Here is a 17,952-nt window from a genome sequence, read left to right as displayed (position 1 = left end):
CTCTGTGGGTAAAGAGCTTGCCACACAAGCTTGAGGCCCTAAGTTTGGATCCCCAGAACCCATGTAAATGCCGGATGTTGCAGTATGTCCCTGTAATTCCAATGCTGGGGAGTCAGAGATAGGAGAATCCCTTACAATTTGCTGACTAGCCTGATTAGCCATTCAGTGAGCTCTCACTTCAGTGAAAGACCCTATATCCAAGAACAAGGTGGAGGGTGATTGAGGAAGATACTTGACATCATCAGTCTCTGGCCTCCATATGCATGCACGTCTGCATGCACACATTGTGTATTCACATACAAGCACATACATAGAAACAATTATGCTCATGTATATACACATATATGACAAAACAAGAAAGAAATCTCAAAGAGTTAGGTATGGTGGTATGTGCCTGTAATCCTAGCACAAACATACTGAGACAGGAGAATTGAGAATTTGAAGTCAGAGCCAGGCCTGGCACATACCCCTATAATCCCAGCTACTTGGAAGACAGAAAGGATGACTATGACTTCAAAGCCAGATCAGTTAACTTGACAACAAGGCACTGTCTCACAATAAAAAGTAAAACCATGAGCTGGAGAGATGGTTTACTGATTAAGGTGCTTGCCTGCAAAGCCAAAGGATCCAGGTTTGATTCCCCAGGACCCACGTAAGCCAGATGCACAAGGTGGTCTGTGCGTCTGGAGTTCTTTAACAGTGGCTGGAGGCCCTGGTGTACCCATTTCTCTCTCTCTCTCTCTCCCTCTCTCTCTCTCTCTCTCTGCCTCTTTCTCTCTCTCAAATAAATAAATAGAAATTATATATATAAAGTGAACCCAAAGGAATAGTGGTGGATGGCAATATAACTCTGTGGTAGAGCAATTGCCTAGCAGGTATGAGGCCCTAGGTCCAATCCAGCCCAGCAAGAAATACCAGCAAATCCATTGGAGTTCAGTGCTTAGCTTGAGCTACTACATAATGAAACCTTGTTTACATCTCAAAGAAATAAAAAGCCAAACCAAGCCAAACCCATCAGTAGCTAGGGAATTAGTTCAGTAGTAATGGTGTCAATGTGCAACCAAGCACTGCCTGAAGACTTCCTTTCCCACTTAGAGAATTCAACTTTGGTCAAGCCAGATACTTACTATACCACAGGAAAGAATTTCAGGCTGAGTTTGAGTGAAGCAAAGTTAGTAAGTTTTCTGAGTATTTAGGTACAGACCCTGGAAAGAAGACAGTACACAGGAAGACACCGGGAAGGGCTTCTTAGGAGGACAGGTCTCCCTTAGGTGTTTTTATAATGGCAATAATAATTATAATGCAATATTCTCTGGCTTCCTGATTTGCAGTGCTTAAAGGATGTAATTGACAACAAGGTTTAAAAATAAAATAAAGTTTAAAAAAATTAAGTTAAAATATATGAACTGGTTTGCTTATTTATCTTAAAGAATTGGGCTTTTAAAGTGAAATTATAAGGTAATTAATAATAGTAAATTAAATTACAAGGTAATATGAGGTACAGTGTTTAGATTTGGGGATGAAGGAGGAGCGTTAACAGAGTTGCACTTAAGGCCACAAAACTTCCTGGTCCTAGTGAGCACAGTTTGTTGTTTCTATCGTCCTTGTGTGAGATATCTATAGGAAAGTAAGTACTATCTTTGCAAGCAATTTTGATTTCATCATTTGTATTGAAATTTCTTGGCTCTCAGCCTGGAAGTACAAACTAATTCTTAGAGTGAGGGGCTTCTGTCCCTTCCTATGGCCCCTTAACTTTTCCTGTCTTTCTATCATTTCCCAGTAGAGCACATGTTTATTTTGTGTAGAGCCTTGGTTTTAATCCCTAGCAGAGAGAAGAAGGGAAGAAGGAAGAGAGGGAGGGAGGGAAAGAAAAAGAGAGAAGGATTAGTAAGTAATAGTAATGGCAGCTAATGTCTACTGAGTGTGTCTAGTGCCCGCTGCCATACCGTGTTCTTCCCACAGACAGCACATCCTCTCTCGGTCTGTGGAGGATTGACTTCAAGGCCACCCTTACCCAGAGTGCCACAGTCCAAGGATGTCCAAGTCCCTTCAGAAAATGGTGTGGGATTTGCATATAACCTGTGTATTTCCTCCTATCTTTAAATTGTCCCTTGTTTTGTTATAACACCTCATATAATGTAAATACTGTATAAGTCTTCTTATGATATTGTTTATGAAATGATAATGAAAAAAATATCTGTGTATGATCAGTTTAGATGCAATTCTTTTTCTCCCAAATATGCCCAATTTGATGTCAGTTGCATCTGTGGCTGTGGCCCCTACTGATACACAGGCTGGGCTGTTTCATGTAATGGATACAGCTACCTTGAGAAAAAGGCATTATTACACTCCTATGGGTGATGAAGCTGAGAAAGAGAAAGGTTAAGTGATTCCCCAGTAGATTCTAGGATTTGGCTCCCTGCTGACAACTCATTTCAGTCTTATGCACTGCACCTGTGTGTCCCCTATGTTTAAAGAGTTGAAGTTAAAAATAGTTTTGAGGAGCTAGAGGGATGGCTTGGCAATTAAAGCACTTGCCTGTGAAGCCTAAGGACCCAGGTTCTATTCCCCAGGACCCATGTAAGCCAGGTGTCCATGGTGGCTAATGCTTCTGGAGTTCGTTTGCAGTAGCTGGAGGCCCTGGTACACCCATGCCCTCTCCCTCTATCTGCCTATTCCCCCTCTAAATAAATAAATAAAATATAAAAATTGTCTTGATATATTCAAGTAGTTGTTAAGTATGTGCTATGTTTGAATGTCATGTACTATTTTCCTAATAATTTTGAATATCCAGTATATTACTCAAGAGCAAAAGGTTGAGGGACTTGATTTTGTTTGGCTGATTTTCCAAATGTAGTAGAGTGACCCTATAAATTATCATCTAAATGTGAAAGGAGGTGCTATTAATAATAATGTGACAACAGGAATAAACCGTATTGTCCTGTAACCAAGTTATAACATCTCACTGTTCACTGATGTTTGTCCTTCATTTAAGCTTTAAGACAAAAAGCACTGACACAGCCCTTCATGTTTTTAACTCTCAGGGGGATTCTTCGATGTCAATGTGAGTGAGGTCAGTTTTGATGAAGTTCATCAGCTCTTCTCCAAAGACTTAGAGATTGAGCCCGGTGGTCACTGGAGGCCCAAAGACTGTAAGCCCAGATGGAAGGTAGGCACTTTTGCCCATAATTCAACCTATTACTAAGTATTTGGGGTGGGGGAGGTGCTTGACTCAAAATATAGAGTGAAATACTTTTACGTCTTGTGTGTGTGCATGTTTGTGTATGCCAGTGTGCATGCATGCGTATGAAGCCAGTGGACAGCTTTCGGTGTTGCCTCTTAGCAATGCCATCTTTCTTTCACTGGCCTGGAGCCACCAAGTAGGCTAGGTGGCTGGTCAGTGAGCCCCAGTGACCTGCTTGTCTCTGCATCTTCAGCCCTGAGATTACAAGCATTGACCACCATGCTTGGCTCTGTAAAATACAAAACAAAGCCGAGCATGGTGGCGCATGCCTTAATCCCAGCACTCGGGAGGTAGAAGTAGGAGGATCACCATGAGTTCGAGGCTACCCTGAGACTCCATAGTGATAGTGAATTCCAGGTCAGCCTGAGCTGGAGTGAGACCCTACCTCAAAAAACCAAAAAAACCCCAAAAACCTAAACCAAAACTAAATTAAAACAAAGCAAACAACAACAACAACAAACCCCATAGGTTCTATAAAACATGAAGCAAGGCCTTTACCCACTGAGCCTTTAAAGTCTTTATAAATTTAAGGCATCAAAATTTTTGCATTTGATGTGTAATTATGCACAATTTCAATGTGATTAGTCTGTTTGGTCATGTTATGTATGAAGACTGAAGATGTACCTGTGCATAATCAGAATGTACGCATGTGTTAGTCTTATGGAGTTCCTGTTAAGAAAAACATGACAAGGGGGGTTGGAGAGATGGCTTAGTGGTTAAGGCACTTGCCTGCATAGTCCAAGGATACAGGCTTGATTCTCCAAGTCCCATGTAAGCCAGATGTACAAGGTGGTGCATGCATCTGGTGTCATTTGCAGTGGCTAGAGGCCCTGGCACGCCCATTCTCACGCTCTCTCTGTCTCAAAAAAAAAATTAAAAAAAGAAAAACATGACAAGTATAGCTTCAAAAACAAATTTCTTTACTTTCCTTTTATTTTCTCTTCTTATTTTTAAAACTAAAATCTTATTCTGGCCTAATCTGGAACCTTCTGTAGCTCAGGCTATTTTTGAATTCACGGTGATCCTCCTCCTTTGGCCTTCTGAATTCTGGGATTAGAGGCATGAGATAATAGGCCCAGTCACTTTTCTTTTTTTCTCTTGCTATTCTGTTTGGGAGTCAGATGATGCACCTTCTGCTTCGTGCAGGTGTCTCTAACGACTATTGACACCTGTGTGGCCTTTGCAGTCTATAGGACTGTGAAACTCAAAGGGAGGCTGTTCATGTCCTGGTTTTTAGCTGGGGCAGATACTGGGTTTGCCAAGCTCTGTTTCCCAGTCAGTAACTCTACTGAGGCTGCTGAAAAGTCATAGCCAGACCTAAAGTGAAGCTTTGGGGCTCTTTGCCTGGGTTTCAGAAGGCAAATGCACAGCCTTTCCATGTGTCAGAATTGAACATTTGTTGGGAAAACTGCAGAAGTACAGAACTCTTGTTCCGTAAAAATTGGAAAAAAAAATGATTAAAACTGAGTTGCTCCCAATATTATAAAACTGATTAATAAATGAAAATTTGAGTTGGAAATAATGCTCTGTATTTCAAATGGAAGCTAGAAGTATGATTAAGTCAGATTTTATATCCTAAAGGATTATGACGGAACTTTAATCTGGAAACAGTTCTTTTAAAAGATGTTAGTATTCTTCTAAAATATTTTTATAATGATACAAAAAAAAAAAAAAACTTTGTAGGGAGCAGGATTACATGCTGTTAAACTCATGGTCAAGGTCCTCTGACATCTTTGACCTTGAACTTGTTCTGTTCAGGGCTGCATTTGATTTATACCTGCATTTCTAATGCAAATAATAGTTCTCTGTGTCAGGGGAGCAGCACCCATAATTCTGCTGAATTGACCTTATAAGGCTAATAAATGCCTTTAGAGCCTTATTATAAGTGGTGAAATTGATGTTTAGTATTCTCATTGCCTCAAACTAGTTATAAAGCTGCTTAAATGGATTTCTGGAGAAATCTTAGCACAAATATTTTATAATTGTGTTATGCTGTTTTTCAGATAAGATTTATCTAAAAAATGAATCTTTTCATATTTCCTGATTGAGTCTTCTTGCATTTATGTCTATATATAAAAATCTCTACAAAATAGTGTACTTTCAAAAATGTCCTAAACAGGTAAACAATAAATTATTGCTTCTGTTTATGTGTATGTGGTGTGCCTGCATGTATATTCATGTGTGTGTGGGTTCATGTGTGAAGTTGATTTGGGGCATCTTTCTCACTTTTCTCCTTATTTTTGAGGCAGGGTCTTTCATTGAGCCCATAGCTCACTAATTTAGCTAGACTAGATAGCCAGCAGGTCCTCTGGAACCCCTGTCTCTGCCTCCCCATCCTGGGGTAACAGGTGTGCATCATCATGCCTGGTATTAGGGGAGGGCTGTAGATTGGAACGTAAGTCCACATGTTTGTGCGGGAAGCGCTTTACCGACTGAGCTGTGTTTTATATTTGTTGAGTGATGAGTGTGTCTGTTGAATGATAACAGAAGACAAAACAGTTATCAATGCCATCAGTGTTGTGGAGACCGATAATGACAGGGAATGAGGAGACACAGTTTGTGCATTGTACTAATAGAATAACTTGGGATCAGAAGGCTTATTTTTAACTTTCTTTTGTGGACTATAGCCATTGACTCTTCAGTTTTATGGTGTGTTTTCTTCTCATTTTCTGGGAGATACCTGTACCACATACGTCATTTCTAATTAGAAGTATTAGTGACTATCTGCTGCACATGACCTTAGAGATAGCACTATTGAAAGGAGTTACTGGGCTGGAGAGATGGCTTAGCGGTTAAGCGCTTGCCTGTGAAGCCTAAGGACCCCGGTTCGAGGCTCGGTTCCCCAGGTCCCACGTTAGCCAGATGCACAAGGGGGCGCACACGTCTGGAGTTCGTTTGCAGAGGCTGGAAGCCCTGGCGCGCCCATTCTCTCTCTCTCCCTCTATCTGTCTTTCTCTCTGTGTCTGTCGCTCTCAAATAAATAAATAAAAAATTAAAAAAAAAAAGAAAGAAAGGAGTTACTGGGAATAATGAGTTACTTTAGGTTCAAAAATTAGCTTTTGTTCTTAGGTGCTTTCAGGCAGTGTTTATACTCAGCCTTTACAAATCTTCTCATAACATGGTCCAGTTGGATGTCCTTCAGAGACGACCCATACTAGCCATGATTAATTTACTAATTTCTCCCCATCCCTCCCTGCCTGGATAGGAAGTGTTTCAGTGGAAGGGAGACAGGAGTTAGGGGCCAAAAGAGGGAAATGGAGCTAACTTCCGGTTAAGATGGCGGCGTAGGTACCACGACAAAGCACCCTAGGGGGGAAAAAGACCAAAAAAACTCAGCAAAATACACACTTTTACTAAAAAGTGAGGTGTATAGGAAATTAAAGCGGCAGCGGAGAAGTAGAAGAGTTCTAGAGCATCCAGAGCCCGCACAGGCGGGAAAAGCGGCTCTGGCAGCTCGGCCAACCGCCACGGCCGCGGCACAGCAGAAAACCGCCAGACTCGGCTTGAGCCGCTGGAAAAGCTAGGTGCGGGATTTTCCCCTCACACTGCGCTCTCCACAACTCGGGAAACGTGAGGGGAGAGCGGCAGCGAGCAACAGAGGAGCAGACCGCAAGGTAGAAGAACACGTGGAACAGCGAGACAACCAGAGCAGCCGCGGCTCCCTCCCCTCCCCCACCGCCTGAACCCAGCTCCAGCGAACAGAGCAGCGGCCCGGGAACCGGCCACGCCAACTTGGGCTGACAGCGGGACCCAAGCAGGAGCAGAGTTCGGGAGCAACATCAGCGGCTCCAGCACCGGTACCAGGAGCGGCAGCAGCGGCAGATCCCGCAGCAGCAGCTTCAGGAGGAGCAGCGGCAGTGGACACAGCAGCAGCAGCTTCAGCAGCAGTGGTGGCTCCAGCAGTGGCAGCTACAGCAGCAGCAGAGGCAGCAGCAGTGGCTCAGTTTGCCCCGTAGGAAAAGCAAGTGCCCAGCTCCAGAAATCAGAACAGCAGCCCGACGACCCAGGCAGCAACTTGACTGAGACCAAAATCACCCAAGGTAACTGGGATTGCACCAGGGAAGGGTCTCACTTGGTCACAAGCTGACTTGGATCCCTCAACAGACCAGAAATCTAAACCTCTTTGTTGATAGAGGATCTGGTCATTATAATAACTACTCTTGCATACATACTCGGGGCTGTTTTTGATTGAATGTGTACAGTGTTTAGTTAAATTTTAGAATCTACCTGTATTTTATTCCACTCAGCCTACTTGAATACTCCTATAGCAGGGAAACTCAACCCCTAAGAACATCTTTGTAGATACTCTGAGAGTCTTAAGAGCCACACCTAATACCTTAAGGTCCTACCCTGAAAATATATTACATCAAATCAATTGATACAGCTAAGAATACACAGCTAGCTAGAAAATCCAAGCATTAACTTAATCCAAGATGCAAAAATATATACATTATAACACAAGAAACACTAAAAAGCAAGACGATATAAATCCACCTAAAAGTATTAATGCATCAGAAATGTCCTCCAGTGAGAAAGAGTTAGAGGAAATGCCTGAGAAAGAGTTCAAAAGAATAATTATAAATATGTTCAAAGAGGTCAAAGAACACATGAAAACAATCAAAGAAGAAATCAAAGAGGAAATCAAAGAGGAAATCAAAGGAATCAAAGAAGAAGCAGGACACCAATTTAATGAAATAAAGAAGGCAATACAAGACATAAATAGGGAAATAGAAATAATAAAGAAAAACCAGTCAGAATTACTAGCAATGAAGAACACAGTTAATGAAATTAAAAACTCTGTAGAAAATCTCACCAGTAGGATGGATGAGGGAGAGGACAGAATATCTAAGCTAGAAGACCAGGTGGCAGACCTAATGCAGTCCAACACAGAGAAAGACAAACTTATAGAAAAGTATGAGTGGGAATTTCAAGATATTCGGGACACTATGAAAAGATCCAATATAAGAATTCAGGGCATAGTAGAAGGAGAAGAACTCCACTCCAGAGGCATAGTAGGCATCTTCAACAAAATCATAGAGGAAAATTTCCCCCAAATTGGGAAAGAGGTGCCAATACAGATACAGGAAGCCTTTAGAACCCCAGCCAGACAAAACCCAGAAAGAACCTCTCCTCGCCATATTATAATCAAACTTCCAAACACACACACCAAAGAAAAAATATTGAAAGCAGTTAGAGAGAAAAATCAAGTTACCTACAAAAGCAAGCCCATCAGGATTACAGCAGATTATTCAACACAAATTTTTAAAGCCAGAAGGGCTTGGAGTGATATATTCCAAGTTCTGAAAGATAACAACTGTCAACCAAGGTTACTTTATCCTGCAAAGTTATCCATTCAAATAGATGGAGAAATAAAGACATTCCATGACAAAAGCAGGTTAAAGGAGTATTTGAAGACAAAACCAGCTCTACAGAAAATACTTGATAGAATCCTCCATGCTGAACAAAAGGAAAAGCACACATATAAGGAACCTAGAAAAAACAAGCTATACTCAAATACCAGTTAACAGAAGAGAGCACAGGTAGAACCAGAAACACACACACACACAAAAAAAATGGCAAACATAAATACACACCTTTCAATAATATCTCTTAATATCAACGGTCTCAATGCCCCAATGAAAAGACATAGATTTGCAGACTGGGTTAAAAAGCAGGATCCTACAATTTGTTGTCTCCAAGAAACTCACCTTTCTACAAAGGATAGACATTATCTTAGGGTGAAAGGTTGGAAGACGGTGTTTCAAGCAAATGGGCCTAGAAAACAAGCAGGGGTTGCTATCCTAATATCAGACAGGGTAGACTTTAGTCCGACGTTAGTCAAGAAAGATAAGGAAGGTCACTTCATATTGATTAAGGGCACACTCCAACAGGAGGACATTACAATCCTAAACATATATGCATCTAACATGGGGGCTCCCAAATTCGTCAAACAAACACTATTAGAACTAAGGTCACAGATAACACCAAACACAGTGTTGGTGGGTGACTTTAACACTCCACTCTCATCAATTGACAGGTCATCCAGGGAAAGAATAAACAGAGAGGCATCTGGACTAAATGAGGTCATAGAAGGAATGGACCTAACAGATATATATAGGACATTTCATCCAAAGGCTGCAGAATATACATTCTTTTCAGCAGCACATGGAACATTCTCTAAAATAGACCATATATTAGGACACAAAGCAAATCTTAACAAATTCAGGAAAATTGAAATAATTCCTTGCATTCTATCTGACCACAATGGAATTAAACTACAAATCAGTAGCAAGAAAGGCTATAGAGCATACACAAAATCATGGAAACTAAACAATACACTACTAAATGATGAGTGGGTCAATGAAGAAATCAAAAAGGAAATCAAAAAATTTATAGAGTCAAATGATAATGAGAACAAAACATACCAAAATCTCTGGGACACAATGAAGGCAGTTCTAAGAGGTAAATTTATAGCCTTAAGTGCCTATATTAAGAAATTAGAAAGGTTACAAGTAAACGACCTAATGCTTCGCCTTAAAGCCTTGGAAAAAGAAGAACAAGGCAAACCAAAAATCAGTAGACAGGAAGAAATAATAAAGATTAGGGCAGAAATTAATGAAATAGAAACAAAAAGAACAATCCAAAGAATTAATGAAACAAAGAGTTGGTTCTTTGAAAGGATAAACAAGATTGATAAACCCTTAGCAAATCTGACCAAAAGAAAGAAAGAAGAGACACAAATTAATAAAATCAGAGATGAACAAGGTAACATCACAACAGATTCCAGAGAAATTCAAAAAATCATAGGGACATACTATAAAAGCATATACTCCACAAAGTATGAAAATCTGAAAGAAATGGATGATTTCCTTGATCTATATGACCTACCTAAATTAAATCAAAATGAGATTAATCACTTAAATAGACCTATAACAAACATGGAGATCCGAACAGTTATCAATAATCTCCCAACTAAAAAAAGCCCAGGCCCGGATGGATTCACTGCTGAATTTTACCAGACTTTTAAGGAAGAGCTAACACCATTGCTTCTTAAGCTTTTCCAGGAAATAGAAAAAGAAGGAATTCTACCAAACTCCTTCTATGAGGCCAGCATCACCCTGATACCAAAACCAGGCAAAGATAGAACAAAAAAAGAAAATGACAGACCAATCTCCCTCATGAACATAGATGCAAAAATTCTCAACAAAATATTGGCAAACAGAATACAAGAGTATATCAAAAAGATCATTCACCCTGACCAAGTAGGCTTTGTCCCAGAGATGCAGGGATGGGTCAACATATGCAAATCTATAAATGTAATACATTACATAAACGGGTTGAAGGACAAAAATCACATGATCATCTCATTAGATGCAGAGAAAGCATTTGACAAAATCCAACATCCCTTCATGATAAAAGTCCTACAGAGACTGGGAATAGAAGGAACATATCTAAATATAATAAAGGCTATTTATGACAAGCCTACAGCCAACATATTACTAAATGGGGAAAAACTGGAAGCTTTTCCACTAAAATCAGGAACAAGATAAGGGTGTCCACTGTTCCCACTTCTATTTAATATAGTTTTGGAAGTCTTAGCCATAGCAATAAGGCAAGAGACACACATAAAAGGGATACAATTTGGAAAGGAAGAAATCAAGTTATCATTATTTGCAGATGACATGATTCTATACATTAAGGACCCTAAAGACTCTACTAGCAAGCTGTTAGAGCTGATCAAAACCTACAGCAATGTAGCAGGATACAAAATAAATACATAGAAATCAGTAGCCTTCATATATGCTAACAACAAACACACAGAGGATGAAATCAGAGAATCACTCCCATTCACAATTGCATCAAAAAAAAAAAAATACCTTGGAATAAACCTAACCAAGGAAGTAAAGAATCTATACAATGAGAACTTTAAAACACTCAAGCGAGAAATTGCAGAAGATACTAGAAAGTGGAGAAACATCCCTTGTTCCTGGATTGGAAGAATCAATATTGTGAAAATGGCAATCTTACCTAAAGCAATCTACACATTTAATGCAATCCCTATCAAAATTCCAAAGGCTTTCTTCATGGAAATAGAAAAAACAATCCAAAAATTCATTTGGAATCACAAAAAAACTCGAATATCTAAAATAATACTGAGCAACAAAAAAGAGGCTGGTGGTATCACCATACCTGATTTTAACCTATACTACAGAGCCATAGTAACAAAAACAGCATGGTACTGGCACAAAAACAGACATGTAGATCAGTGGAACAGAATAGAGGACCCAGATGTAAGCCCAAGTAGCTATAGCCACCTGATATTCGATAAAAATGCCAAAAATACTCATTGGAGAAGAGACAGCCTCTTCAGCAAATGGTGTTTTGAAAATTGGATAAATATCTGAAGAAGGATGAAAATAGATTTTTCTCTCTCGCCATGCACAAGAATTAAGTCCAAATGGATTAAAGACCTTAACATCAGACCAGAAACTTTGAAACTGCTAGAGGAAAAAGTAGGGGAAACCCTTCAACATATTGGTCTTGGCAAAGACTTTCTGAATACAACCCCAATTGCTCAGGCAATAAAACCACAGATTAACCACTGGGACCTAATGAAATTACAAAGATTTTGCACCGCAAAGGACACAGTGAAAAAAGCAAAGAGGCAACCTACAGAATGGGAAAAAATCTTCACCAGCTATATATCTGATAGAGGATTAATATCTAGGATATACAAAGAACTCAAAAAGTTAAATAATAAGGAATCAAACAAGCCAATCAAAAAATGGTCTATGGAGCTAAATAGAGAGTTCTCAAAGGAAGAAATACGAATGGCATATAAGCATCTAAAAAAATGTCCTACGTCACTAGTCATCAGGGAAATGCAGATTAAAACTACATTGAGATTCCATCTCACTCCTGTCAGATTGGCCACCATCATGAAAACAAATGATCATAAATGTTGGCGGGGATGTGGAAAAAAAGGAACCCTTCTACACTGCTGGTGGGAATGCAATGTGGTCCAGCCATTGTGGAAAACAGTGTGGAGGTTCCTAAAACAGCTAGAGATTGATCTACCATATGACCCAGCTATAGCACTCCTAGGCGTATATCCTAAGGACTCATCTGATTTCTTAGAAGTACATGCTCAACCATGTTTATTGCTGCTCAATTTATAATAGCTGGGAAATGGAACCAGCCTAGATGTCCCTCAACAGATGAGTGGATAATGAAGATGTGACACATTTATACAATGGAGTTCTACTCAGCGGTAAAGAAAAATGAAGTTATGAAATTTGCAGAAAAATGGATGGACCTGGAAAGGATTATACTAAGTCAGGTAACCCAGGCCCAGAAAGCCAAGCGCCACATGTTCTCTCTCATATGTGGATCCTAGCTACAGATGACTGGGCTTCTGCGTGAGAATGAAAATACTTAGTAGCAGAGGCCAGTAAGTTGAAAAGGAGACATAAAGGGTGGAGAAAGGAAGGGAGGAGGATACTTACTAGGTTGATATTGTATATATGTAATTACAATGATTGTAATGGGGAGGTAATATGATGGAGCATGGAATTTCAAATGGGAAAGTGTGGGGGTGGGGAGGGAGGGAATTACCATGGGATATATTTTATAATCATGGAAAATGTTAATAAAAATTAAAAAAAATAAAATAAAAAATAAAATAAAATAAAATAAAAAAAGAATGAGGACCTAAAAAAAAAAAAGAGGGAAATGGAAGGGGATTACGATCAAAGTAAATGCATATATAAAGTTATCAATAAAATATGTTGTCAGCTTGATTGGAGGTATGTTCCCTCTCTTTTGAAATAAGAACCAAGTTAGCTGATAGTCATTTAATTCGAACTGCCATCATCCAGAATTAAAGATGCCAGCTTCCTTTTTCCTTGTTCATCTGAGAGGAAGATTTCCAAACAGGTTAGGTAGCTCATCTCCAAAGGAGAGGTTGAGGGGAAGGACAGAGATGCTTCTCAGATCGTTCCCTGTGGCACTGGCTTTGTGCTGAGGGCTCAGGTGAGGGCTGGAACAACTGGCCTGACCCCTGCAGACAGCTGCTTGATGCTGCTGCCTTACGCAGAGGCTTGCAGGTCTCTTCTGTCCACAGTCCTTCAGAGATGGATTTTAGCCAACTGCTTCAGACTATCGGAGGTGTTAGGTGAAAATGCAGTTTCTTGGCTGGGGAGATAGCTTAGCAAATAAAGCGTTCAGTCCCCATAAGCCACAGAATTGTGCTACATGTGGTGGCACCCGCCTGTGAGCTCAGCTTTGGGGAGACAGAGGCAGGAGGATCCCTGGGCTTCGCTGGCCAGTCAGTCTAGCTTCACTGGAGAGCTCCGGGCCACTGAAAGCCCCTGTCTCCAAGGAAGTGGACAGTGTTCATGAAGGATGGCATCTGAGGTTGTCCTCTTGCCTTCACATGGCGTGTGAAAGCACACGTACGTGCACAAACATGCCTTACATGTGCACAGGTATGCACACCCATACAGCATGCAGATTCCTTGCCTGAGTCCTCAGACATGACTCCTATGGCGGGAAGGACCAGGAACCTGCATTTTTTTTTTTTTTAATCACATGCCTGCAGTTTGAAAATTGTGCAGGTACTAGAAATGGGGAAGAGGAGGATGGAGGTGAAGATAGCCCAGGAAAATGAAAGTTTGGTAGCTTCTTTGCTTCAGTCTGGTTCACTAACAGACAGAGAGCTAGGCTTTAAATTAACCAGACCCAAAGCCGTGTCACTTAAGGATCTGTGGCTGGCACTGTGTTTGAAGTATAAAAAGAGAACAAAAAGACGTGGCATGGTGAGTTTATGTGGTAAACATTTTTTGATGTTTCTGTTTGAAATGCGTTCAGGATGAAAAAAGCAAGGATAAAGGTGTATAAATTCAGTAAGATTAGCAGTTTTATAAAGCCATCTTGCATCAGCTTTGCCATATTCTTTTTTTTTAAATTTTTATTTATTTATTTGAGAGCGACAGACACAGAGAGAAAGACAGATAGAGGGAGAGAGAGAGAATGGGCGCGCCAGGGCTTCCAGCCTCTGCAAAAGAACTCCAGACGTGTGCGCCCCCTTGTGCATCTGGCTAACGTGGGACCTGGGGAACCGAGCCTCGAACCGGGGTCCTTAGGCTTCACAGGCTAGCGCTTAACCGCTAAGCCATCTTTCCAGCCCAAGATTAGCAGTTTTAAAGTGGGATGTTACTGAATGGGACACTTTTGCTTGAAGAAGAGGTGCTTAGGAAGACTTAGGGAAGATAAAGTTTTGCTCTTTCCAAAGATAATTTTCTCCATTTCCCCTGGCCATGTCAAAAGAAAAGTGGCACTCACAGCAAATCAGTGCACACAGAAGGAAGAACATTCTGGAATTAAAGCTGCTAAATAAATGATCGCAGCACAATGAGATCTCTTTCTTAACAATAAATTATAAGCTATTAGGAGTATGGTCCATGGCTACAGAGGGTACATCTATTTTTAAGGATACTATTTAGCTTTATTTTGCCTTAGGCATATCTTCATTACCTCTGAAAATATCTCATCGTGATTCAAACACTCATTTACTGGTAAAATGTCAGTTGAGCATATTTTAATGTGCTACAACATTGGTAATTGTTTCTCTTATAGCATTCTCAGTTTTCTGCTCAAATAAATAATAAAACAAGCTATCAGTATTTGATAGATGTGCTATGTTAAGGATTATGTCTTGGTCTCTGCTTATCCTCATCTGTTCAACTTGTCAGCTAGCTGAATCATATTTAATTAATATGGACTGCCTTTAAAATGGACTCTGTAGCCATTTGATAGCTTCTTTCATTAAGCATCTATAACTTGCTTTAATTGCTTTTACAGTCCATTTGTATGGTGGCCATATTGTGGCTAAGGGCAAAACCAGGAAGGGCAAACATGGCCCTTATTATATTACAGTTTATTGCTCCAATAGAATTCAGGTAAGGGAAGTGGTAGAGGTGTATACTCACCATGCAGTTTCTTTCTCTCCCTTTACTTTTCTTAGGAGTCTCCTGTATTGACTTAACCTAGGTGCCTATGAGCTGATTTGGCCGCTATATTATTCATGCAGGGATTCCTTGACTGTGTCAGTCATACTGAAGCCCACATCAAGTCGGTAGCAGGGATTTTCAGCACCTTTGTTACCCATGGCCTGGGGATAAGAAGGGGATTCTGGAAATTGGATTACTAGCATTGAGGTCCTCAAGATCCATAGCTAAGAGATACCTTCCGGTAAAAGTCATGTAGGTGTGGGATCTCCAGGATGTCACAATCACCACTTCCTTCCACTTTCCAAACATGGAATCGCTGATGTAAGCATGAAAGCATTAGCCTCATGGCAGCCATTTTACCAACTGTTTTACCAACCCTGTCAGCACTAAAGGAAAATAAGGAGCAGCTTTTCTCAGCTACATGCCTTCAACCTCGCTAAATCTAATCATGTTCTTTTTAAAGTAAAACTCCAGTAGCTTAGAATTCGTCCCATTTGGGATTATCATACTGTAAGATACATGGCTAAATGTCACATGGTTTGTATGTGTTGGGCATTGTGTTCAGACCCTTCACATGCTAAGAATGTGTCCTACCTTTCAGCTACGCCCTAGCTCCCACATTACTGTTTCTCTGTTTTGACAATATTTACTGTCATGGCCCATCTTTACACAGCATGATTAGACCCAGAACTTATGCATTCTCAATTATTTATATTTATTCATTTGGTGGTAAAATATATTTAGTCTAGGTAAAGTGTTTATAAATTCTAGGTTTAAGGTTCTCATGTAGTTTCAGGTTGTATTTAAAAATACACAATATAGAGTGACATAGAAATATTTTAGATAGAATTCTGTTATTTAGCTTGAGAAATCTAATGATTTTTTTGTGACGTATAAAAAACTCAATGCATTAATTTGAAATTTTATTAAGAAGTTAACAGTTACAGTTAAGTCAATTTAGCTCAACATATCTTATAAAACATGTTATGTTTGTCAAGGTCAAAAATCTGAATTACAGAGAGATTTCCTGTGTTGTGAACACATCCTACAGAGATGGTGCTTTTCAGTGTTAATTTCCAGTTTTTTGGTTATTTTTATTTTTTCTTTTTTGGTGTGGCTTAAACCCAGGACATTGCACATTCTGGGCAAACACTGAGCTATGTTCCTCCCTCACAGACTCAGGGGCTTGTAATTTGGGTCTCCAGTGGCCTGGCTGGAGGAGGTACCACTTGGGGGCAGATCCTGGAATCCAGCCCTAAGGTGTGTTTGGAGGTAGATCTGGTTTTCAGCCCAAAAGTATGCAAAAGCACTCTGAGCTCTGCCTTGGTCCCTTCTCGCTGCTCGTTTAGTGTTTGCTGCTTTTGGTGTTTTGCTGTCTGTCTGGCTGTTTCTCTCTGCTTGGATGTGTGGAAGTAGCTTCTTCCACCAGGATAAAAGTCCCTTGGATCTGTATGCTTGAAATAAGTCCCTTTCTCCCCTAAACTGTGCCTGGTTTGGGTGTTTAGCCCAGTGTGGTGGAACTGACTAAACAGTTCTCATCCATATTCTCCTTGTTTTTCATGTTAGAAGAAAGGTTGATGTACTAAGAAACCATTCCCACAGATGTATTTTTTCTTTTATCTTTTCTGATGAGCTCAGACGTGCTCACGCTCTAAGCAGCCAGCACCTGGGAGCCGCCCTGCACTGAGGCTGGTGTTCATGTTCGTCCCAGGCGGTGCCCCTGTGTGACTCACGCGTGTGCCTGTTTGCTTCTGCAGGTGGCAGTTCTCATCCCCTTCCGCAATCGCCATGAACATCTCCCAATTTTCTTCCTGCATCTGATCCCCATGCTCCAGAAACAGAGGCTGGAGTTTGCCTTTTACGTCATTGAGCAGGTGGGAATAATTTTTCAAATGTTCACTAAGTACTCTAGAATGTGATTAAAAATGTTCAGCTAAAGCTGGGTACAATGGTTTGTGCCTTTAATCCCAAGATTTAGGAGGCTGAGGTGGGAAATTGTGGTGAGTTCACAGGTTAGCTTGGAACTATAGAGTGAGTTCCATATCACCCTGGACTAGAGTGAGAAAACCTGCCTTAAAAAATCAACAACAAAAATGTGTAGCTGGGACTGGAGAGATGGCTTAGCGGTTAAAGTGCTTGCCTGCAAAGCCAAAGGACCCAGGTTCAATTCCCCAGCACCTATATAAGCCAGTTGAACAAGGTGACACATGCATCTGGAGTATGTTTATAGTGGCTGGAGAGCCTATTTTCTCTCTCTTTCTCCATCTCAAATAAATAAATAAAAATAAAATATTTAAAATGTGTAGATAAGATTAATCATGTAACACACATCTAGGATTTAGAGTTGAATAAAATTATATTCTGGATTGAATCTGTATTTTTCCTTATATAATTTTTATTATTATAATTTGGTCACATGAATTGCACAGCCATTATGCTTGATTTTTTTAAAATGATTTTTATTTACTTTATTTTTATTTATTTATTTGAGAGAGAGAGAAAGAGGCAGAGAGAGAGAGAGAGAGAGACAATGGGTGCGCCAGGGCCTCCAGTCACTGCAAACAAACTTCAGACACATACATCCCCTTGTACATCTGGCTTATGTGGGTCCTGGGGAATCGAACGTACATCCTTTGGCTTTGCAGGCAAACACCTTAACTGCTAAGCCATCTCTCCAGCCTTTTTTTTTTTTTTTGA

General features: G+C 40.3%; 1 protein-coding gene across 2 annotated transcripts in view; it reads left to right on the top strand.

Annotated features, from left to right (window-relative positions):
* B4galt6 (beta-1,4-galactosyltransferase 6) overlaps positions 1 to 17,952 on the top strand; it is a 92,522-nt gene that overhangs the window by 47,022 nt on the left and 27,548 nt on the right. For both annotated transcript variants that reach the window (XM_045135068.1, XM_004654853.3), the window contains 2 exons: positions 3,045 to 3,169; positions 17,013 to 17,129. In XM_045135068.1, the coding sequence (XP_044991003.1) occupies positions 3,045 to 3,169; positions 17,013 to 17,129 (242 nt within the window). The remainder of the gene's footprint in view (positions 1 to 3,044; positions 3,170 to 17,012; positions 17,130 to 17,952) is intronic.

The sequence above is a fragment of the Jaculus jaculus genome, chromosome 15, assembly GCF_020740685.1.
Source record: "Jaculus jaculus isolate mJacJac1 chromosome 15, mJacJac1.mat.Y.cur, whole genome shotgun sequence".
NCBI classification, from domain to species: domain Eukaryota; kingdom Metazoa; phylum Chordata; class Mammalia; order Rodentia; family Dipodidae; genus Jaculus; species Jaculus jaculus.
The sequence above is the reverse complement of the archived record's forward strand: the minus strand, read 5'-3'. Positions and strand labels throughout refer to the sequence as shown.